At 33.1% G+C, this 23,618-nt stretch overlaps 1 protein-coding gene and 1 long non-coding RNA gene across 8 annotated transcripts in view; one reads left to right on the forward strand and one right to left on the reverse strand.

Annotated features, from left to right (window-relative positions):
• Nucleotides 1–1,057: 1,057 nt before the first annotated feature.
• LOC147386846 (uncharacterized) overlaps nucleotides 1,058–23,618 on the reverse strand; it is a 43,419-nt gene continuing 20,858 nt past the window's right edge. Inside the window, exons 1-3 of one of the 2 annotated variants that reach the window (XM_086423753.1) lie at nucleotides 11,926–12,234; nucleotides 1,442–1,768; nucleotides 1,058–1,290 (exon numbers count right to left, since the gene is read on the reverse strand). In XM_086423753.1, the coding sequence (XP_086279879.1) occupies nucleotides 1,180–1,290; nucleotides 1,442–1,768; nucleotides 11,926–12,171 (684 nt within the window). In that variant the 5' untranslated portion in view covers nucleotides 12,172–12,234 and the 3' untranslated portion in view covers nucleotides 1,058–1,179. Of the gene's footprint in view, nucleotides 1,291–1,441; nucleotides 1,769–11,925; nucleotides 12,235–23,618 lie in introns of those variants that run through there. The other variant, XM_086423754.1, reaches the window with a different exon arrangement.
• LOC147386847 (uncharacterized) lies at nucleotides 14,781–22,788 on the forward strand. 6 transcript variants are annotated; one of them, XR_015172101.1, is made up of 7 exons: nucleotides 14,781–15,281; nucleotides 15,584–15,631; nucleotides 16,068–16,233; nucleotides 16,836–16,881; nucleotides 20,387–21,084; nucleotides 21,520–21,629; nucleotides 22,239–22,788. It is a non-coding gene; the product is annotated as an uncharacterized LOC147386847 (long non-coding RNA). The 6 variants fall into 6 exon arrangements; XR_015172100.1 differs by having other exon boundaries at nucleotides 22,258–22,788; XR_015172103.1 differs by having other exon boundaries at nucleotides 22,279–22,788.

The following is a 23,618-nucleotide window of genomic DNA, read 5'->3' on the forward strand; positions in this document are numbered from 1 at the left end:
GCAAATGCAATATGTAAAGTTGAAAGGTATCATTAGATATGAGGTAGAAGAGAAAAAAACAATAAAGTTGGAAGTATTCTTGAAAAGAAAAAGAAAATAAAATAAAATAAAATTAAAAATTATTCTTGAGATACATTTCTTATGGGGATCAAGATTGAGACAGGGTGGACAACAGTCCTCTTTAGTTTTATAGATTTAAGGTAATATTACATTTCTAAATGAATAATTCCCATAACAAGTAAATAAAATTCAACCTAAGATTTTGAGACCTATTATTTAAATAATTTGATTTCTTAAAAAAAAATCTTTTATTTTTATTTTTTTGGATACATATCTAAATCTTTTCAATTGTATCTCATGAGAGTCTTTGCAACTCCTTCAATCCATGTCATCCTTTCATGTTCCTATTTTATTATCATCACCACAAAGAATAGCCAATTGAAGATTTTGACCTATCAAATAATAGTGATGACATCATATACAAGAGACTTATGATGAAGGTGAGCCATCATTCAACTTCATGAATGTTTTTAGGAACATAACAATAAGAAATTAATGAACCATCATATTCTACTACCACATTGACCTCAATGAATTTACGTTAAGTTACTTAACAAAATACCACTAACAAATGATAATTAATTGAATAAGTCTAATTGATCCGAATCCAATCTTTAAAAGTCCCAAAATGTTACTCGATAAAATAAAATTAGATATTGATATGGCGTGTCTCATAAATACTAATTTTAATGCTCTATCAGCAATTTGAATCATAATTATTTTTCAAAATCATTAATTGCAAATTCTAATATTTTTTCTAAATTCATCTGAATACCTTTTAATCGAAGTGTTAGATTTTCCCAACTTACCATATTTTGATAGAACTTCTAAAGAGCCATAATATAATTTTTATTACGAAATTATATATATCCTTTTTTGCTCCATGGGATATATATTTCTCCCTTGTCAATTTAAAACCATGAGTGATTGGCCCATATTATTTGGTGGACTTTCACTTGATAAAGCGCCAAGTAAACAAATGAAGAAAAGTAAAGCATGCATCAATGGCCCCAATCCATTATGAAATTTAAAAACCCAAAGAAAGGTATGCTGGTTATTGTTTGATTCAAGCCTTTATTCAACACCACCACACAAGAAAAATCAAAGGATCACTCCACCCTAGTACTTGGGTTTCTTGTGAGGGTTGCTCACATTGGCTTCTGTAGCCCTCATCTTCATGATTCTTTTCTCTTCCTTCTTGTACCGAATCCCACAAGCATTGCATAGAGTCTAAAATTCAAGAACCAAAAAAAAAAAAAAAAGTTTAAAAAGATATGCTAAGAATAAACAAGCAAGAAATTAAACAAAATAGTTTTACTAAATAGATGAAAATAAGGAAAATTGTAATCTCAATGTAATTTGTTTTGCAAGAATCTTATACCTTTGGACCATTGGGGCCCTTACGCCATAACGGAGTTGTGGTTGTTTTACATGCAAAGCAATTACGGATGGAATCAGTGGGAGGCTCTGGTTCAGCTATCCTCTGAATGATGTTGTTTACCGGGACATTGTTTTGTGGTTTATAGAAACCTAGATATTGTCCATAGTTGTTACAAGGGTAAGAACTACTGGGAAATGCCATTGAGAGACCTCCATTGAATCCAAAACCACCCATGTTGTTGTCAGGGCTCATCATCCTTGGAATCCAAGGAAATCTAGTACCATAAGTAACACCCGTTCCATTTACCACTCCATAGTTGTTCAACACCTGTTAAAGAAAAATCAAATAATAAAGGTGTCAACTTGCTAAGTTGGTAAGGATTGAGTAGTTGATGATTCCTTGACATAGTTTTTAAATTCGTCTTCCCGCATAACTACAAATTGCTAATTTGTGTAGGTGCCACTTAGCGAAGTGGTAAAGGCTTGAGGAAAGCTAATCCCATGACCTAGGTTCAAATCCCGTTGAACCCATCTTCAATAAAAATTTGTAAAACCTTTCAAAAAAATGCAAATCTGTTTGCTTAAATAAAAAGAACAACGATCAAATATAGTGTCCCATTCCAATCTATAGGAAGTTAGGAATGGAGTTTATGTTGTACAGTTTAATTGGAGAATAAGGGTCTATTCTTTACAGAAGCCAGTTCCAGAAGTTGGCTTCTAGAAGAAGCAGAAGCTCAGAGCTTGAAAAGTCACATCCAGTAGAAGTTGTTCGTTACAGAAGCACAGAAGCTAGAAAAGTTTGTTCGTTTGACAGTTTTTTATTGCTAGATTCTGATAAAATGACCAAGATACCCTTAATGTTGATAATGCACCCAAAATGCATAAAAAAATGATTAGAATACATATATATATATATATATATATATATATATATATATATATATATATAAAATAAATTTATATTAAAAAATTATAAAAATTATAAAAATAATTATTTTTAATTTAAATAAATTTATAAAGTTTATAATTCTGTCGAAATTTCAACAGCATCTCCTATTAAAAATAGACATATTAAATTTTTTTGATAAAAAAATACCTGCATAATACATAATCTATCATCCACGTAATATCTCATACATATTAACATTAAAAAAATACATAATACGTACATCAACATGTTTTAAATCATTATATCTCATCATTGTTGAAAGAGAAATGTTACTATTAACACTATAATAAAAAATGACCAGAATGCCTGAATAAATATATAATTACACTATATATATATATATATATATATATAAAATAAATTTATATTAAAAAATTAAAAAATTAATTATTTTTACAAATAAAATTTGTAAATTTTTTAGTTCTATCCAAATTTCGGCAACATCTCCTTTTATAATTAATTGATTGACACATTGACTATGAACTATCCCATAGCTTTATATTTGTGAAGCTTACCCCTTCTTTTCTTTTCTTTTTTTTTTTTTTTCACATTTTGCTTGTATTATACACTTGAACTTTATTACAAATTAAATACATGATTATGATCATATATAATCACAAAGGTGCAATGCTTAGTTATAAAGAGAAACTAGACTGATGATTTCTAATCATTTAATTGAAGAAGCATAAACAAAATATCTAAATCTAATGAGTAGAAATCGCAATTAAAATTGATAAATTCTAACAACCATAAATAACTGAGTGCGAGTAAATAATTTGGTCCAAAATTATAGGATTTGTCTAGCCACTTCGAATGTGGGGGCTTTAATAGAAAAGAGCTTAGAACTAGTGGATACAATGAAAAGAAGAAAAATTAACCTAACTTGCTAACCATAAATAGTCCCTACGAACTCCAAGTTAGATTATGAGAAACCATATCCAATACACAAGATGACATAGATGAACTAATTCAAAGAAGTCCTAACAAAAAGAGGATATTCATAGGAAGAAACTTATATGAAAACATAGGGAGAAAGGTAGATAACATGATAAGGTAACACAAAATATTTCTTTAGAGAAAGAAATTATATGAACAATCTACTAACTATAGTTAATTCATAAAAAATAAATGGCCTTTCATCAAGTGGGCTCATTTCTTTTGCAAATGTATGAATATACGTTATAGTTGAAACTCATGGTGACAATATACATTTTTTTGACTGATTATTTCCACTTGCTTAATGTAATATTATCACACGTTTATCTTATTAATTTAACAAGCAATTGTATACAAATTTTGAGTCTCTTGTACCTATTAAAATATAAAACTCAATTTTCTAAAAGTAATAATTTCAAAAATTTCCAAAATAGTAAAAAAAATGTCATTTTTACTATAAATAATGAAAACTCAAATTATTGTAAATATTACATATCCTTAAGCCACTATAACTGTGCATATAGTATGCTTATCCTTAGAAGCGTAGCACCACTATATGGTTCTCTGCTGTGTGTTCACTGCTACATTAAGATTTAAAAAAAAATTGGGATATACAGGAGTAGCAGATAGTAGCATATGTAGTGAAAGTAATAGTTTTCTCACAGCTTATACTTAAATCTGTAAAAACCTAACTACGACAAGGATATGAGTTCCCAATAGTATAGCATCTCTTTTGAACCATTTGGGGGGTATCATAGCATAAACCTATTAGATTTAGCCATTTTCACAACTTAGCTTTAAGCTTGCCTCTCATTGCTCAAGTCTCCAACTAAAGCCTCTTGATTGGATGGTGAGGATAATCCAACAGTTGATAGTTTGGGTTGTGGCACATCCAAGAGGAGATCTGAGGATAGTTCCCAATGGTGAGCAAGTAAGTCACACATGTGCACCATAGGTTTTTTATCATTATATTTTGTTTAGGTAGCCTTATTACATTTCTATGAAGTTGTGGTTCAAACATTCATGAATTAGATGCTTACCGAGGCTATATTTAGCTATAAAAACCTGAAATTTGAAAATTGTACTGCTCAACTATGATATTAGAGTTGATTCAAAATTTGGCTGAATACTGTAAGCATAGAATTCAGACTGATTCAATAGGTTTCCAAGTAATTGGATGGGCGAGTGGGGGCTATAGCTCTCATAATTAAAATTGATAAATTCTAACAACCATAAATAATGTGGCATTTGAAGAGTGATCTGCCTAGATAAACAAGATCAAAACCAAATAAATTCGAAAGATTTTAGTAAGAATCCCAATAATAGTATATAAATCCGATTTTAGACGCCACTCAAAAAGAATCGGAAGTAGTATTTGTGTGGAAAATTATAACTGTACATTAAAGATTACTCATAGAAAAAAAAACCCAAATAAGAAAATTTGGGTTTAATGAGATGGAACCTTGAGATTGAAAACGATTCTAAGTGTTGGTTCTTATCGATTTCTCAATCGACTCCATTATAAGAGATTATATTATAATCGATTCCAATAAAAAGGAATCCAAAACCAAGGTGGATACCCATTCACATAACACATATATCCCAAAAAAATCAGAGAAAAAACTCTAACAGAGTTGGTGGAGTTGAAAGAAAACATCTAAAAATCAACATCAAAATTCTTAAAAAAATCACTAGAACAAAACTTAAATTAGAGAAAAAAAGAAAACATCTAAAACTTGAAAGTGATGTGAAAGAAACTCACCTTTGTTCGATTTGAGAAACCCTAACGGAGTTGGCGGAGTTGATGAGAAATTTTGGGGAAGAAGATGAGATTACAGAGAGGAGTTGGCGGAGTTGATGAGAAATTTTGGGGAAGAAGATGAGATTACAGAGAGGAGTTGGGAGATTCAACGAGAGTGTCGCTGTTTGTGCTGTCGTCTGTGTTGAAAATCGACAAAACGTAAGGTTTTAGGTTTGTACTTTTATTGGAAATTTAGATAAAGGTGAAGGGTATTTTTGTCTTTATACCTAAACCGTTTTTCGGTGATTGGCTTTGCGCAGAAGCAAAATAAAAAAGCCTTTTTTAGAGGACTCTTGATAAGAGCTATTTTCGGGCTTTTTTTGATATTGATAAGAGCAGAAGAAGCCCAAACGAACAGTGTTTATTGGGCTGTTTTGGCTTAAAAGCTAAAAAAACATAAGGAGCTGACTTCTGAAGCCCAAACGAACAACCCCTAAGACATATCGACTGCTAACCAACACATTGGGCTGCTGAGTTGTTCTCTTTGGTTAGCAGCTAGCCCGATGTGTTTTAAACTCCAATTAAATTAAGCCATGTAGACTTCGTTCTATCCTAGGAACGGGACACCTTACCGTATCACAACATATTTCTTTAAACTAATTTAATATTGTTTGTCCCAACACATCCATTGGCTCCCAAATATTAAAAAATGAGGTGTAAGCTGAGAGGCATGCCCGATCAATGCTCTCATTTTTTTACTAAGCAAGCAAGGGATAATATTGATATAAAAAAGTGCGATCCTGATTACAAAAGTCTAAATGATGGGAGACTGATTAGATCTCCACTAAAAATTTTCCTAGCAATGAGAGGGAGATTTACAGAAGAATAAAAAATAGAAGAAGTAGAATTCAAAGAGGCAAAATTAGCCAAGGCATTAGCAACACTATTTCCTTCCCTAAAGACATGACGAATTTTCCATTGGAAAGGCTAAAGAAGCTGCCTTACTTCATACCATAAGGAGATGGAACTTTTAGACCTTTGAAGATGTCAACAATGAAATTTCAAATATGATGGTTCAATGATCAATCTTTTACCCATCAGGGGCATCAGGAGAAGATGATAAAATAATGCTTTAAGCTCTGCAAAGTAATTTGTTCAAACAATAATGAAAACACTACAAGAAATCGCCATTTCTAATATTTTTGTTATTAGTGCATAAAGTAGGGATACTTTGGTACAATTAATGTTTTTTTCTAAATATCCTTTGCATTAAATGCTTATGTAATAAACATGGTTTTAAATCTCGATTTGATGTCTCATCTTGTAAATGGACGAGAATGAGTTATCTCAGACAAATAATTATATCCAATAGCATATATATAATTAATAAGGGGGGGGGGGGGTGTTCCATTCAACCCCAGCTTACGGATAAAAAAAAAGTTATCTCGGACAAGTCTTCTTATTATCTTAGACAAGATAATATGAAGCTTGAGACATAATGCAAATTCGTTTCATTAGTGAATGATACTAAGATGACTCGGCTGAGTCTTCTTAGCCTTGGACAAGATTTGAAACTATAATAAAAAAATGCAATAGAAGTTTTATAAAAATAGCATTTGTGTTGTTGATATTTACATAAATTTCATTCAATTGAAAGACAACATAATTGTACAAATAATCAAAGTATCCATCTTCATGCACTATAAGACAAAATGCTAAATGTTATTTTCATCCAAAATCTGTTCTTGAAGATGCTAACATTTCAATGGACCATTGAATGTTATCATTCTATATATATAGCTAGAGATTGCTATAACTACAACAAAATGTGGGTGTGTGCATGTTGTTTAGGTCAATAAATGAAAATAACAAAAGCCGTACATTAATAACTTTATAAAGTATTGGTATGTTGATATTGATAGAGATAAGGTGTATGCATTATAATAATGTGTATGAGATGCACTAGATCAATGCTATGATGCATCTCAACACATATCTTGCAAATCTTAGATTTGCATCAATTAGCATTAATTAGGTATATTATGTTGGGTTGATTGATTATATTTCCATATTCATGGATATTTTGAATCTATATAAACCATATGGGATATGTAATCACCATCTAAGAATTCTCAATAAAATCTAGAATCTTACATGGTATCAAAGCTCAAGCTCCATTGAGCACACATCGATCCTGGTGCAATGTTTTTCGGTGATGGCACCACCGCCATCGCCGAACCTAAATCTTTTTTTTTTTTCACTTTATTATTAGTATAGTTTTCTTCAATAAAGCCAACCACACCTCCTTCTACATCTCTAAAAATCTCTCATGTTCATACATTTTTCTCATATAATCTTTTTTTTTTCTTTATAAAAATCTTTCTAATGAGAGTTCTTTCATTTAAATCGTACAATCCTAATTTTTTTGCTCTTTGGAGGGATTATGACAGAGCTAGTCTCATAAGCCACTGGCTCCAATAGACTAAAAAAAATAGTAGGATACGACAGTGATGGACTTCACAGATATGCAATGACCATCATGAAACACAATTGGATTTTTTACAATCTAATAACATGTGACTTAATGAGATCAAGAGAGATTATTTGGATAAGCCAATAGCATATTCCTTCTTCAAAGGACTATGCAATTGCGAGAGGATTTAGAGAATTGGATGCAACATACTATGATACGTGAGATACATTGTATCATTATCAATGTATCTCATCTCAAAAGTAACGTACGTAGTGTTGGAGAATAATATATGTAGCAATATCAATTAAGTTATTTTACATTAAGAAGTTCTAATAAATGAAATATTTATGTTTAGCTAGTTTCCGTATCGTGGTTGATGTAATCCCAATAAATATCCTATCAGGGTTCATGTAATATTTATCCAAGATTTGTCAATAAAATTAAGTTTATACATGTTATCAGAGCTCAAGCTCCATTGAGCACATCGGTCTTGGTGGCCCGTTATTCGGCGATAGTGTCATTGTTATCGTCAAACCTAAGTCATTTTTCAGTATTTAGTTTTTTTTTCCAATAAATATCCCACCTTTGTTTATGTTTCTATAAACCTCTCAACTTCACAAGTTAATGCCTCATGATCTCAATTTTTATTTTATTTGAAATCTCTTCAATGAGAGTTTTTGTATTTAAATTGTGATTATGGGAGAGATCATGATAAACCTAATCTAGTGGACCTCCGACTTCGACAGATTAAAACATGAGTGAGATGCAACAGTGATGGACTTCATAGATAGACGGGTGACCATCAAGCATGATCGAATGTTTGTGGCTATCCCTCATCAAGTTCTTCATGAGATCAATGGCTAATATTTTATGTAATCAATTGCATAGTCTTTTTCTAAAGGATCGTGAAATTTCGGGAGGGTAATAGATATAAGGTGCATGCATTATAATAATATACATGAGATACAATATATCAATGCTAGGGGTGCAACTTGGTCTGGTTCAAAGCGAGAGCCAAACCAAATCGATAACTTAGGGGTGGTTTGGTTCGATTTAGAACAAGTCACGGTTTGATTCCAAGTTATGAAAATGGAGAACCGGTCAATTTGGTTTAGTTCTCGTATCAAGCTTGTATAGAATCAACCAAAACCGAGAACCGAATCCTTATGCAATAAAAAAATATATATGTATATAATAATTATTATGAATTATTTTAGGTGTAGGATATAGATTAATGATCTTTTATGGATAAATTAATGATTTTTTATAGATAAATTAGTGATTTATTGTATGAAATTTTATATTTATTCTATATTTATCATTTCATTTAAAAATGTTACTTACAATTTATAGAATATTGGCAACCCATAGAACCGAACCGAACCAATCGACTTTATTTTGGTTTGAGTTGGTTTGGTTCCAATGGAATTTGGTTCAGTTCTAGTTCTTATTTAGTGGAACCAATTATGTTGGTTCGATTCCAATTTGACCTCAAACCGAACAAATTGCACCCCTAATCAATGCTATGGTGTATCGCCTAACATATCTTTCAAATCTTAAATTTGCATAAATTAGGATTAATTCGGGATATTATATTGGGTTGATTGATTATGTTTCCATATTCATGGATATTTTGAATCTATATAAACCCTATGAGATATATAATCACCATCCAAAAATTCTCAATAAAATCAGATTTCTAAAGATAACATAAATTAGGTACAAAATCCAACCTTGGTTACCACATGGATTCTTACAAGTAATAGTTATGATGACGATTGTATGTTTATATTTTTACAGTCATTAATATTTTTTTTTTATGACAATTGTTCAATGCCAATACATGGCATTCAAGCTAGAACGAATTTAGGGACCTCTTATAATAACTTCAAGCACTTTAACGAACATAATACAACTTTGATCTTTATGACGGCATTTTTTCTTCTTTTTTTAATTTTGTTTTATCGATAAACTATACAACAACTGGTACTATAAATTTTTTAATTATAAATTAAATTCCAAACCATTTATTGTACGGAGACAAGTTGAATTCCTAAACATGGATGGTTCAGCTATTGGCAATCCAGGCCTCTTAGGAGGAGGAGCTATCCTTCGTGATGAACATGGAGAATTGGTGGAAGCGGGTCATTGGGTATTTGGAGAGTCGATAAACAATATTGCAGAAATACGTGCTTTGGTAGCGGCATTGGAAAGTTTTGAATTAAATGGAAAGAAAGTTATCATAGAAATGGATTCTACTATTATAGTGACAGGCCTTGGTAGTCAGGTCGTCTCTTGGAAATTAGATGAATGGGTGCACAAGACAAGGACATTGTTAAGGAAAATTGATGCTCGATTATCACACATTTGGAGAGAGGCGAATGCAACAGTGGACGCCCTTGCTGCAGCAGCAATGCACAAGTCGATGATATTTAAACGAGCAACTGATTTACCTCTAATTGCAAAAAATGCTTATGCTGGAGATAAGCTTGCTCTTCCCCAAGTTTGTTTTGTAATTTGTTAGGGCCAACCCTTTGTACAAAATTTTCATATATAATATATTGTCTCTTGCTTGCTTAGCAAAAAAAAAAAAAAAGAAATTCAAATATGTATGTGGTGTTATGGTATCCGAAGGTGTTGTGTTTGTAGAAGGATTAGGAAAATTTAAAATTTTGAATCATAAAATTAAATCTATTTAGATTATATATTTTATAAGAGTAAAATCATTTTGGTTTTTAGGGAAAATTAATGTGATAAACGTTAACTTTAATGAGTAGGTTCGTTGGTAGAGAAAATCATTTAGAGTGAAACTATACAGAATAGTGATGGACCTCAAGATTGACCTCTATTCACACTCTGTTGATGTGAAGTTGTGTATGGAATTATAAATGCTTTTCATCGAGATGGAAGTGAAAAGGATTGAGGTCACTCCAGTAGGACTTAACTATTTTTTTTTTGCTAAGCAAGAAAGATTGTATTAAGTATAGATTAATGATTTTCTGACTCCCCCACATGGCATGCTCAAAATACTCTCTTGACGTGGCATGTGCTAGAACCATAGATCTTTTTTCCCTCGGGTTACATAACTACACACATTTATGAGGATGTGCCAGTGTGTATCCCGAGGAAAAATCTATGGTTTTAGCACATGCCATGTCAGGAGAGTATTTTGATTATGCCACTTGGGGGAGTCAGATTATCACGATTCTTGAGTATAAAGTAGTGAGTCGTGATAAAATGACTTGGCAGGTGGCATACTCAATCGACTCACTGAAGTGACAACTTCGGAATAGTAGATCTTTCCGCCTCAGGATACATGATTGCATTTCCCCATAAAAAAAAAGTGTATCTAGAGGGAGCCGTATATCCCTAGGTGGAAAGATCTACTGTTTCCAAACTTATCCACATCAGTGAGTTGATTGAATATGCCACCTGGCAAGTCATTTTATCAAGACAATAAAGTAGTTTGTAGCAAAGGGAAGACCCTTCAATTTACAACCCTAATTATGGGGAGCGAAAGTCGATTACCCATATAACAGCTTTTTGCAATCAATGGGAGGTTTACAAAATTGTTGACATTAGAGAGAATTGTGACTCGATTACAGCATTTGCAAGTGTATTTGCGAATGCCGAACCTTCCACATGAGACCTTTCAACACCTTTTCCAATTCGGAAGATCCAAGGCTCTAAATGCCAAGGGAGTTTAGAGTGGTCTTTGAGGCCATTTACTATTAGCAGCGAGTCAAGTTCTAGAAAATTCAAATCTATATCGATAAATAGATATGATTTGTTTCGAATAAATGAGTGGCATGCTGCATCTGAACTAGATCAAGTCTTTGAGTTGATATAGGAAGATTTATAAAGGGAAGATCGAGGAGAAGAAGGTATTGGTCTCAATAAGTACAAAATCCAAATAGGCATCAAGAAGATTATCGTTTTGCCAACCATAATCTAGTTAAGTGATCATGGTTTTTTTTTTTGGTGTGTATTTTGGGACTGTTTTAATCCCTCGTGGGAGCAATGCACAGTTTAAGAAGCTTATTTATTTTTAAATTAATTGTTATATAATCTTAGGGTAAAAAAAAAAAAACATGCATCACCACCACCACCCAATCAAGTAGATGTTTAATGTTATCCAATCAAAAGGATTTGCAACCTAATGAGGTAAATCCCCATCATCCATGATGGATTGCCGCTGCATGCAATGAATATTAAAGGATTGAAGAGATCCATCATCTGATCATGATTCGTTCATCTAACATGCACCATTGGACAATTGATCATATCCATCACACAAAATAAATGAAAATCTTTCCGAAAATAGAAACCTTTGATCCGATCAAGATTTCCTTAAGAACCCAAAACCAGAAAACACGATTTAATTACCTGAGAAGAACGATTGTACATGTTTGAGGTTGGTATCACTGTTGTTGTGGGCATCTGATGATTGGTTGTTGGAACTTGTTCGGGTGGATTATAAGGTAAGCCGAGTTTTAGAGTACAATCAAGCTCACCATCATCTGGATTCTCTCCTGGAAATCGCTTTAGCTGCTGATGATCGTTGGATGCTTTCATCCCCTCGTTTGATCGAGTAGTATGGACGGTGATCTGACTGTTTCCTAGAAAGTCCATGGCTTTGGGGAGTACAGGATCATAAGAAAGTCTTTTAGAAGAGAAGGTAATATAGCTCAATTCTGTGGCATATAAACAAGAAGAAGATTATTATGAAGGATGAACGTATGTAACGCCATTTAATCGATTAGAACGTCAGAAGTAACTGTTACTCTGACACACAAGTTCCATTTGGAAAAAAAATGGGGTAGAGAGACAGAGGTTGGTGAAGAAAGTGATCCAAACCCTAATGAGAAACTACAGGGACACAACCATGCAGAGGTCCCCTGTGAGAGAGGTTGGTGAGTGACATACAAGCAATAGAGTAATGCCACGTGTCGCATTGGACCGGGTGATCCAACGGTGGTGTAATAATTGGCCCCACACAATTCATCTCCCTCGATACTTTTCTTTTTTTCTTACCAATTTCAAAATATATATTTGATTTCCATTATGTTATTCAGTTTTAAGTTTAAAAAAAAAAAATTGTGTTTTTTTTTCATTTTTTTTTTTCGTTGGTTGTGTCGCCAGAGTTTGTTATGATCATAAGGCGTTTCTGTTCTTACTCCACTCGTTCTTCTTGTTCTCTGTACCAATGTTCCCCCTTAAATGCTTTATTTTCGATAATACCCTTAGATTTTATTTTATTGACTAATCACCCAATAATTTCATAACTTTAAAACGAGTCCAAGTACCGTTAGAGCTGTGCAAAGTCTCGCATGCTTGCCACGTCAGCTGAATTATTTAATGTCTCCACCCTATGCTTTCGACGTAACCTCCACAATTTAGAGAATTTCTTAGACACCCCCACAAATACAGAATGACATTTATACCCTCATTTCACCCGATAACTACTACAGTACTACTTTATTTTTTTATTTTTGTTCTTCAAAATTAATCATATTCAATTATAATATTCTATCTACTTTAATCTTCAAATATCAATACTAGATGAGAATTTTGGAGAAATAGAAAATCAAGATTTTTTCTTCTATGAATACGTTGGACTTGAGCGCACAACCTCAAAGTTCTTTTGCAATGTGTCAAACCAATTTAGCTATGGATAGACTAAAGATAGATCATAAATATGAGTCGTGCTGGAGTGACCTCTAGATTGGACCACATATCACACATCTTGATGTGAAAGTGGATGAACCATAGATGCTTTTTAACTCATATCTCGAAGAAAACATCTATGGTTACCATACACTTTCACGTCATGGTGTGAGGTCCAATCTTGAGGTCACTTCAGTATTATTTGGGAAATATTTATCACCGAAGGTAAAGAACTTGAACATAATTGAATTTGGAAGAAAAACAAAAATACTTTTCACCTCATTCTTTCTAAAATTGATTCTTGAATTTTTTTACCTATAATTCCATACTTTTCTACTTCTCCAAATATTCGATTTACTCTTGAAGTTTGAAAGGTTGACGTAGATTTAAAATTAAAGATTGTAATGAAAAATAAAGGATGAAGATGATTATTTAATTTTCTACCTTAAATTCCATCATTTTCTAATTTCCCAAAAAATTGATTTATTCTTTAAGTTTGAAAGGTTGGAGCATATTAAATGCTAAAGTTTGCGTTGAATCACGGATGAAGACGACTGATTTTCAAGAAAAAAAAAAGGAGTGGTTTTTTATATGAGGATATATGAATCATTTATAGTTAGTAGGGGTGTGTAAAATATTTTTAAACTCATTAAGGGCATGTTTAAAACAATCATGGCTCTGTAATGGAATTGTGAATTTCATGACGTGGCAAGCATGCACTTAGCACAATACTTTTCTTGTGAAACCTTCTCATCAAACTCGGACCCCTTTTGGAAACTTCTCTACTGTTATAACGACTAGAGAGAGAAGGTGTGGTAGTAGTGCTTCATCATCAAAATTTGAATCTAAAATATGCCCCCTTTACATTTAATTTAATATAATCAAGGTTATTTTGGTAAAAACAAAGAAAATTGCAACCCAAATTGATTAATTTTCAAAAATCACAAAATATCCTTTATATTATGTAATTTTCGAAAACATTTAGTCAATATTCTAAATTATAAATAAGCCCTTTTGATACATGTGCGTTTGCACTTATCATCTTTTAGTATGTTTTAAGTTGAATTGGATTTGTAGTAAAAATGCCTGAGTATTGATTTTTTATTTTTTATGCATGCTAACTTTAGGTGTTGTTTATTTGGGGTTTACCTCATCCTGGAAGAACAAATCTGTTGTTGAAACCCTTGGAGGGCAAATCCTTTAAGAGGTGGACGAAGTAGAGGATTGATCGGTAGGAGTTGGGGTTCTTTGTTATTGAAACCCTTGAAGAAAATTCAAACTTGAAGGAGAAGGAAGAAGGAGCCGTTTGGATTTAAGGAAGAAGCTCCAACGGTCATCAACCCCAACAGTTGGATTCCTTCCCACATAGTTTGAGAAAGAGAAACTCGCTCTCCTCTTTTGCCTCGTCTACTTTCACTCTCTCCAAAAAATCGAAGTAGCGAGCGCCAACCTGAGTGTGTTGGAGCACTTTTTTAGGGCTCTAGCTTTACATAACAACGGTTGGGAGGGGATTCCAAGCCTGAGCCCTATTGCGTTGGAGTTGCTCTAAGTCATTATAGTGCTCTACAAATCACTACGTGAAAATTGTGGAAATTGAAGAAAAAAATTGTTGGGCTTGGCCCGATGAATTTTAGAAACATAAATTTGACGGCCATGGGCCCACGAAATTTGGAAAAAATTTGCGTAGATTTTTTCCTCCCTCATCTATGTTTTTTTCCCCCCTCTCTCTCTCTCTTTTCTCTTCTCTGCATTTTCCCCTCTTTTCACTTTCTTTCTCTCTGGTTTCTCTTCGTTTTTTCTCCTCTCTCACACTCTCTTTCTCTGATTCGTGAGAATCTCTCCCGATTGTGAGAAATTTCTCTACGTTCTTTTTCCCTCTCTCACTCTCTCTCAAACACTAACTTTATATGGAAGAAGATGATGAAGATGATGGGGAAGAGAGTATTGTGTAGATCAATGAACAACCTTTCGTTTGGATTAGAGCTTTAGAGTAGAGAAACAGATCTAGATCTGAGAGTATAGAAATAGATCTAGATTTGGTCCCAACTACTTCAGATCTCCAATGTAAATCTTTGGTAATTTTCAACATATTATGTTGCATTATGAGTACTTTCACTTCATTTCGATTAGTTTCTGTTAATACGCCCTTGATTTCAAGCTTTTCTTCTCTTTATTTCCATATCTAGGTCTGAATCCTTAGATTTGTGGATTTATTCTTGAATTTCATAACTCATATTTGAGTTTTTTGCTTGAATTTTTTTAATAGAAAAATGCAGCAATTTGAATGGTTTTCTCATCCTTTCTTCATCAATTTTTCTTCTTTTCTCTTTCTTTGTTCTTTGAAGAAATTCTGATTCTTAATTTGTTTTTAGTGGAGGAAGAGGCGATTGATCGAAGCCTAGAACGAAACAAGCATGAGCTACAGGTTTGTGCCTCTAAGAAGTGTACAGATTTCAAATCTAGGGCATTTTTTTAATATTACAATTGATTCTAGGTTTATTTTTTATGTTATTTTCTTATGATTACCAGTTTTGATCCATCTCCTAAAAAAAAAATGAAAAAAACAAGACCTATGTTTAGGTTTATATTGAAAGTACACGAATCTTTGGCTATCTTGGAGAGTTCGTACTTATTTTCTTCATACTTATTAGATGATTTAGATGACAACTTGGTATCATCCAAGATTGTCAGCTTTTCATTTCCTTATGCAAATGAAACTTCCATATGCTGTGTGATAGTTAAAGGTATTACCTTGATTTTATTGTCATTTGTGCTTTATAAGAGGTACTTGTAGATTCTCCTCTTTTATTAAAAAAAAAGAAAAAACAGGGCTCATGCCGAGTGTTTTCCCTATAAGCCAGAACAGTGAATTCGTGTTGTTAGCAACCCAAAAGCAGATTTTAGTGTATCATCGGAAAAGTACGGTGTGGAAGGAGATGTACTCTGTGAAGAACAATTATACCTATCCAGCAATGCTTTTGATGTCAAACACATGGCTTTATATGCTTATGGAAGAGTGTATTTTAGGTAGTCCTCTATCTGTCTAAAAAACTTTGCTGGTTTCTAAGGATGCCTCATGCATAGCTAAGTAGTTGTGCTTGCTTTTATGTTGGTTGTTAGATATATAGATTATTTCCACCAACTTTAGACCCTTTTAGTTCCTCTTTTCAATTAACAAACTTTACACTTAAAAAAATGGAATTGAGATACTTCAGTGAGATTGAAAGGACCTCATCATTGCCCATGGACGTAGAAAATCTTGTCGAACCACGTAAATTCAATGTCGTAAATGTAGTTCTCTCTTTATTACTGATTTTGCATATTGAGAGTATGAATCAATATCATGCTTTGGTGAAGAGAATTCAGAAACAAACTCTCACTTGTTGCATTTACATGAAATCATGATGTTAATATGAACCCAATCATAAATGCAATGAGGAGTATTATAACAATAGCTTAATTGGTTTCAATGGAAAAGAAAATTACAAGAGAGTCATTCTTAGCTTATGCTGATGTTAGAAATTTTTTTCTAATCTGCATCCTTTGCGGTATGAGAGAAACAGAAATGGTTATGGATCTTCTCACTAATTCATGAATATGGTCTTAGTTATTTGCTTGTTGGATTGCAGGGTCATATGTACTTGTTTGTTCATCATATTTGGGTTTGAAACAAAGGTATGTTGATTAACTTGTTTTCCCATTGTTTTTCATTTATTTCTGTTCAGATAAATTAGATGTTATATTTGAGAAAAAATGATATGCTTGTGCATCGAGATGCATGTTGAATATTTATTTGTTTCAATGCTCTTATCTTTGTGCTCTATAGTGCATGTATTCTACTATAATAAAAAAACTCTAAATGCCCTTTTCTATTCTATGACTTTTAAGGGACATTTGCTTTTTAAATGAAAGGTGCAAAAGGTGGCATGATTGTGATCATTTTTTGCCCTCTAAATTATTTCTTCTTTGTTGCCCTTATTTTGGCAGAACTTAGAATCTGCCTAGATAAAGAACTTAGTAGTAAAAAGTTTAATTAATTAGTGGAGCTTATAGATCCAATTAGAAAGATCTCCTCATTGCAACCTTTAGATTAACAATATATCTGTGTACCTAAATCAAATAAAAAGAAGTGAAAAAATATGAATCAGATGGTTTATATTTTCATTTTGGGAGAATGAAAAGACCTCATTATTAATTAAGATGTGTTTATAATGTTTATAATAATATGAACAAGGGCTTAGACCCATAGCTAAGTCGGTTTGACACGTTGCAAAACAACTTTGAGGCCATGGGTTCAAGTCCAGCTTACCCATAAAAAAAAAGATAATAATATGAATAAAATATTTGAATAAATTTAGGTTTGTTTCAAAAGTGTTCAAGTATGCATCTGAAATAGAGTAAAACATTATATAATGTGGCAAGTTCTTATGTAATGTGTTAATCTCTGTTACGTAGAGTTTAACAAACAGACAATATGTATCATAACTGCAAATGGTGAAGAGTCAATTATGTTAGACTGAGGTGGAGTAAACATGCATGATACATATTCTTTGTTTATTTATTGGTTCTGTTATTGTACAAGTATTACAAATACAGGGATAGCCCATAGATCCTTGCATAACTCTAAATAATGCTTGGGCTGAACATGTTACTTTCACTATGATTAATTAACTTCTACTTGAATTGTTTGGTGATGCTTTGATATTCTTTAGGCTTCTGCTGATATTGTGTACTTAACCAATGTCATATTCTCAAGTCAACTTATCTCTATATCATAAGTTCCGTGGTGAATGAACATGTAGATTCATGGTTTTTGTTTGAGCATATTTTTTGCAACAAATAACCGTACAATAGTATTAAGTGAGATGCATGTAAGCTGTCATCTCTGTTTATTGTTAGATCTGTAAAAAATTGCAGCCAGATAATGTGTTATCTTTTGTTGTGGTTTTGTTGCTCTAGGTTCTAACAATGGTGTTTATTAGTAAAGTTAAATCTTTTGAGTTCGGATTAAAAGTTAAATCTTTTAATCCAATACTAATACTCTTTTCTATCCCATTGTTAGAACACTGGTGTTATGTGATCTATAATCATAGAAATGGCCATTAAGTAGTGTTCACATTTGAGCTCATTTTAGTTTGTGTAAGCGTATTCGTGTTTGATAGTTACCTAACAGCCTCTTAGAAGTTAGAACCTTACCGTAAAATATCATTTAATTTTTATTTTTAATCTCTCTCTCCTGTGGGTGTGGCTCACTGTAGCTTTATGGGTCACAAATAAAAATGCCCCACTATATATATTATTAAAGAGAATAATTAAAGAAGCAGATTTATTACCATGACAACATGTGAATTTCAGTTTGGATAATTTTCCTAGTATTCGAGAGAATACTCGTGACACTCATTTCACTTTCGCTGATGGTTGAATGTTTTGGATTGGCTCAATTGTTAATTCTATTGCTGACGATGCATTTGAACTTTTCTTTTCCTAGGTGCCATGTGCCACCAGAATCTGATTCTGTGGTTTGTTCTATGCTTATTCCCGTTTTATTGGCTTACCATATTACGTATTTGTTTAGTTATTGTTTTCGATCCAGCCCAGTTTTGAATGATCGACATATTTCCATTTGTTTTTTTTCTAGGTTTTCCTTGAATGATTTTATTTTTTATTTTTGCTTACAGTCCAATAGCCGTTTGACATGTGGTGCAAATGACATCAGCAATATAGAGAATATCCTATTACTTCTTAAAAAATGACCCTTCTTAGCCATTGTCAGAAACAGCCCTATAACATCAGTGCTAAAATTCTTACCTTGATAAAATCATCCTACAACAAACCGTATCCCTAAAACCTATTTTTCAACCATGAACCTCAACTTCCAACACCTTAAATCCTACTTAAAGCAAACCTTAGGTTGTTCTACATCACCATGTACTTGTTTAGTTTTAATAGAGTTTTAAGAATTCTATATCTTTGGGTGCAAGGATGGCCGATGTGTGTGGTCATCGTGAGGTTGTGTTGATGCAATGCCTAACTTAAGACTCATTCTAAACCTTAAATCTTTGTTGTTGTTGTTTTTATTTATTTTGGATAAATAAAACCTTAATCTTTCCTAGAGAGAGTGATTTGTCTCATGTCCTTCTTCCTCTTGTTTATTCTATGTTTAAAGCAATGTAACAATAACAACGCTTCTAAGAATTTTGTCATGTAGTACATGTATCAACCCATGGACACAACCTGATACACAGCTTAATACATAAAGTAGAATCACCCTTTACTTTTAACTTAAAAAAAAAAAATTATGAAAGACTCGTACACTAACTGATTAAGAACCACGGTTTTATTTTAGAAATCTATTTTTACTAACTACTATGTTACGGTATATAAAACTGTGTTCTCTTCTCATATATTTCCTTCTTTGTATTTGAAAAAAAAAAAATAACTAACTTAAATACAGCAGCTTCCTTCATTTTTTTCTTGATAGGTATATACATCTCTTTCATACTGTGAAACACATCCACAGGTGCATTGGCATGTCAAGTTCTCAAAGACATCGTGTCAAACACCTAGTATCCTTGCCAGACACCAACATATTGACATACGTGTTTGTTTCCTTTTACAAAGACTTAAGGCAATTAATCATTGGAGGATCTGTCTACGCCTGTCGCTCAGTCAGTTAATAGGCAACATAAAAGAAGTGGAATTCAGAATATCAGTGGATAGGTTTCATCCCAAGTCTCAATACCCTTACACCTAAAACACTCTTTTCCTAAATCCATCAGTTCCCAATCCCCATTAATCCCAGTCAAATCCCATACCTCTCCAGCCCCTTACCAATAACTGAACCTAAAATCATCCCAAATGACATCAGCCATTTGACTCGATTTTGTTATCACATGCATATTTATTGATTTTCAAGATCTTTGATTGGTTGTATCTCTTGAGTGTTTGGATTTGGACGAGTCCAAGTATGGTATCCTAGGTTCAAAACTCTGGTTATAAACAAAATAAGCCCCATGGACATGATAAATAAATTTCTAGTTCTCAGACACACTGACAAGCAATTTCATTAGTATTTTATTTTTCAGAAATTGTTTCAATATGATCCTGTTCTTTAATAAATGTTGGTTCTATATGTGTATACATAAATTTTCTTGGGCTATACTGATGGAAGTGATCACAGATGGGGCACATACCTTTCCTTGCATTTTCAAGTCTTTTGGTTCCCAATGATCATTGATGGGAGTTTGTGAATGGCTCCTACAACTGGTTTGTGTTTACAACAATGATGGAGATGATGAGAGCCCAAGCATCTAGGAATGACATTTTCTAACAGTTAAATGCGTGGGTATTCTTTGCATGTTGATACCTAACAAGGAGGTCTTCCTGTAATATAGTTCAGCAGAACGTAGCTTTTCAAGAGCTGGAGCTGATTCATAATATTCATTGACCTTTTTCTGCTTACTGAGTTTTCGAGGATCTTGGCTTTTGACATTATTTGGTGAAGGTGAATTCGATGTTAAGTTACAGGAACCAAGTTTGGGATGATTAAGTAGTTAATCTGTGAGAATTAGAGTATTTATAGGGTGTTTAGTGAATATATTTATGGAGGGTTCAACGTCACTCTTGGGCCAAAAGCAGAACCAGCAGACATCTGTACGTAGAAATACTTCTGGAGGGTGCCAGAAAGATTTGTGGCTTGTTACTCGAGAAGGGTCATTGCATGAATTAGACTCTGCTTTGGCACTGCTGAAAAAGAATGGAGGGAATATTGATTAAAGGAACATATTTGGGCTTACTCCTCTTCACATTGCAACATGGAGAAATCACATTCCCATTGTGAGGAGGTTACTTGCAGCTGGAGCTGATCCTGATGCTAGGGTATGCTGCTCAACTATTCCTTTACTTCATTTTTATTTAACTGTTTTATGTTATTTTAAGAAATCCCCTTAACCCCTCAAACCCCCTTCTCCCGCTCTGAGAATGTTAATAATTGTGATACAAGCCATTCATTCTTCATTGTTTTACACATCTAGTTTAATTGAAATCTGTTACAGGTTAAACGTTTTTGGGTTGGAGTTTTTTTTGGTGTGGTCAATCTGGCCCCAGCAAATCTGTGTAAAAACCATGTAAATATATCCTTTATATTGACATAATTTAGCCTAAGGTGTCCAATTATGCTCCATAAAGTGGGAATCTTTATATACAAGATTGTGGGTGTAGTCTGCTAAGTAAAATATGATTTCTAGTTATAAATTTATGGTGCAGTCCCAAGAACAGATCTAATCATCTAATTTCTTGTTCTCCAATGACTAGGTGTATTTGGAGTTAAATTGTAGGGAGCATGCTTTAGCATATTGAGTTAGCTGGATTTCACCTTGATACTTTCCGTGCGATAAAGCCTCGAGTTACCCATGCACCTTCAGGTAGTAAGAATTAAATCTAATTCGTTACTAGTACTGTTTCATTATGAGTTTCTCTATCTAATATAATTTTGTTCTTTTTGCTAAATCTGTCTCTATTCCTCACAACTTATTATTTGATGAATCAACACATTGTTATTGTTATTGTTAGACTTCATTGAATTCTTGATTACAAGAAAGAAAGTAACAATGGAAGTTACAGTACCAAACATATCAAGTGGGGGGGACCTTATGGTTCCAGTTAGGACTTTTTATAATTCACCAAATCAAAATAGAAAACCACATGCCAAGATGTATACCAAATCAAAAGAAAACTACACACACACACACACACACACACACACACACACACACACACACACACACACACAGAGAGAGAGAGAGAGAGAGAGAGAGAGACCTTAATCCATGAAGAAGGTCTGAGGAAAGTGAAACCCTCATTTGTGTCCGTGTATCTCTCCAAGACCAACTACTGCTCTTCTGAAGCCATTACATTTGAAGGAGCAGATAAGATTATTGAAATGGCAGTGCTAGGGAAGCCTAGTAGTAGGGAAAGGCAAACCTTTCTCTTGCTTGTATAAACTGTTTGCAGTTGTTTATGAGGAGTTACAGCCATTGTTGTTGAAAACAGGACTGACGGTGCAGACAACAGTCTTTGTTGTAGTTGTTGTTGAGGTATAAAGAGATTATGAGTTAAGGACCAAAGCAAACACTCAAAACAGTTGCAGAAGACAAAAATAGAGACACTCCTATTTAAGGCATATTTTTGAACGTTAGTCTACTAATTTGGTATTGAAGGCTTTGTTCTTATACAGTCTAGTCTTCAGATTCCCCTTTGAATGGTTTTTACTTATCGATGGATGCAATATAGGGAAAATGATTAATGAAATGCTGCATGCAGGAGGATGTGCTGGAAAGGGCGAAAAAGGCCAAGGAAAAAGCGGTACGTGAAGCACAAGGGTTCATTCCCAATCTACAACGATAACAACACCGACCTCCACCAAAGATGTTGCCGATCCAGTAATTTCAATATCATTTGGTCTTATTTAGTTTAATTATTGTCAGTTATTTGTAGCTTCGACAGAATTTTCGATCTTAACAAAGAGGTTTACATGTATATTAATTTTGGGTTATTTAATTTAATTTGGAGCTTGTTTTATGATTTTTCTTTTGTTTTTTCTTTTTCTGATTTTTTTTTATATTATTTCGTTCATTGTGATTGGTGAATTAGAGGACCGTGCTATTGTTTGTTAAACCTCCAAATTTGACGGTCATACTCTATGGATTTTTTTTTGTTTTTTTTGAAGTCCATTCTCCAATAATTTGATAGTCCAGGGCCGTCAAAAAAAAAAAATCTACAAGAGAATATTTGACGGGAGGGTCCGTCAAATTTCTCAAAATTTGATGGGCTAAGACCGCCAAATATGGGCCTTTTTCACATAGTGAATGTCTATATGTGCGTGCCTTGTATAGATATTTGCAACTCAGCTGCAAGTTGCGTGTATTATTAGCAAAAAAATACAAATCAGATTTGTACTTCCATAACTCTGTCAAGAAACTTTTATTGCCAATAAACAACTCAGTAATATTATACCATAACAAAACATAAGTTAGTTATAAAAAACGAGAGTAGTAAAGCTAAGGTACAAATCCATCTTACACTTTCTTATGGATTGTTAAACATATTCAATAGCTCCCACGCCAGTAGATTTCAAGTATTAGAAGAAAAACACCCAATTTGATAAATGACCAATATTAAAAATATTAAAAATAATTTCACCATGGTGTTAGTGCCATATATGTGGGCTGTGAGTATGCTGGGGGTGACGGTCAAAGATAGAATGAGAAAGAATTTTGCTACAATTTGATAGTATTTTCCATTAATTTGTATAAGTGATGCATTGTTGAATATTTAGAGTTCTTGAGTTCCCTTGCATAGGTAGCACGTTTAATTTGTAAATGCGTTATGTCTTTGAAGCACCTATGAATGCC

This window comes from Akebia trifoliata, chromosome 14 (genome assembly GCF_017979445.1).
Source record: "Akebia trifoliata isolate Shusen 1 chromosome 14, ASM1797944v1, whole genome shotgun sequence".
Taxonomy (NCBI): Eukaryota; Viridiplantae; Streptophyta; class Magnoliopsida; order Ranunculales; family Lardizabalaceae; genus Akebia; species Akebia trifoliata.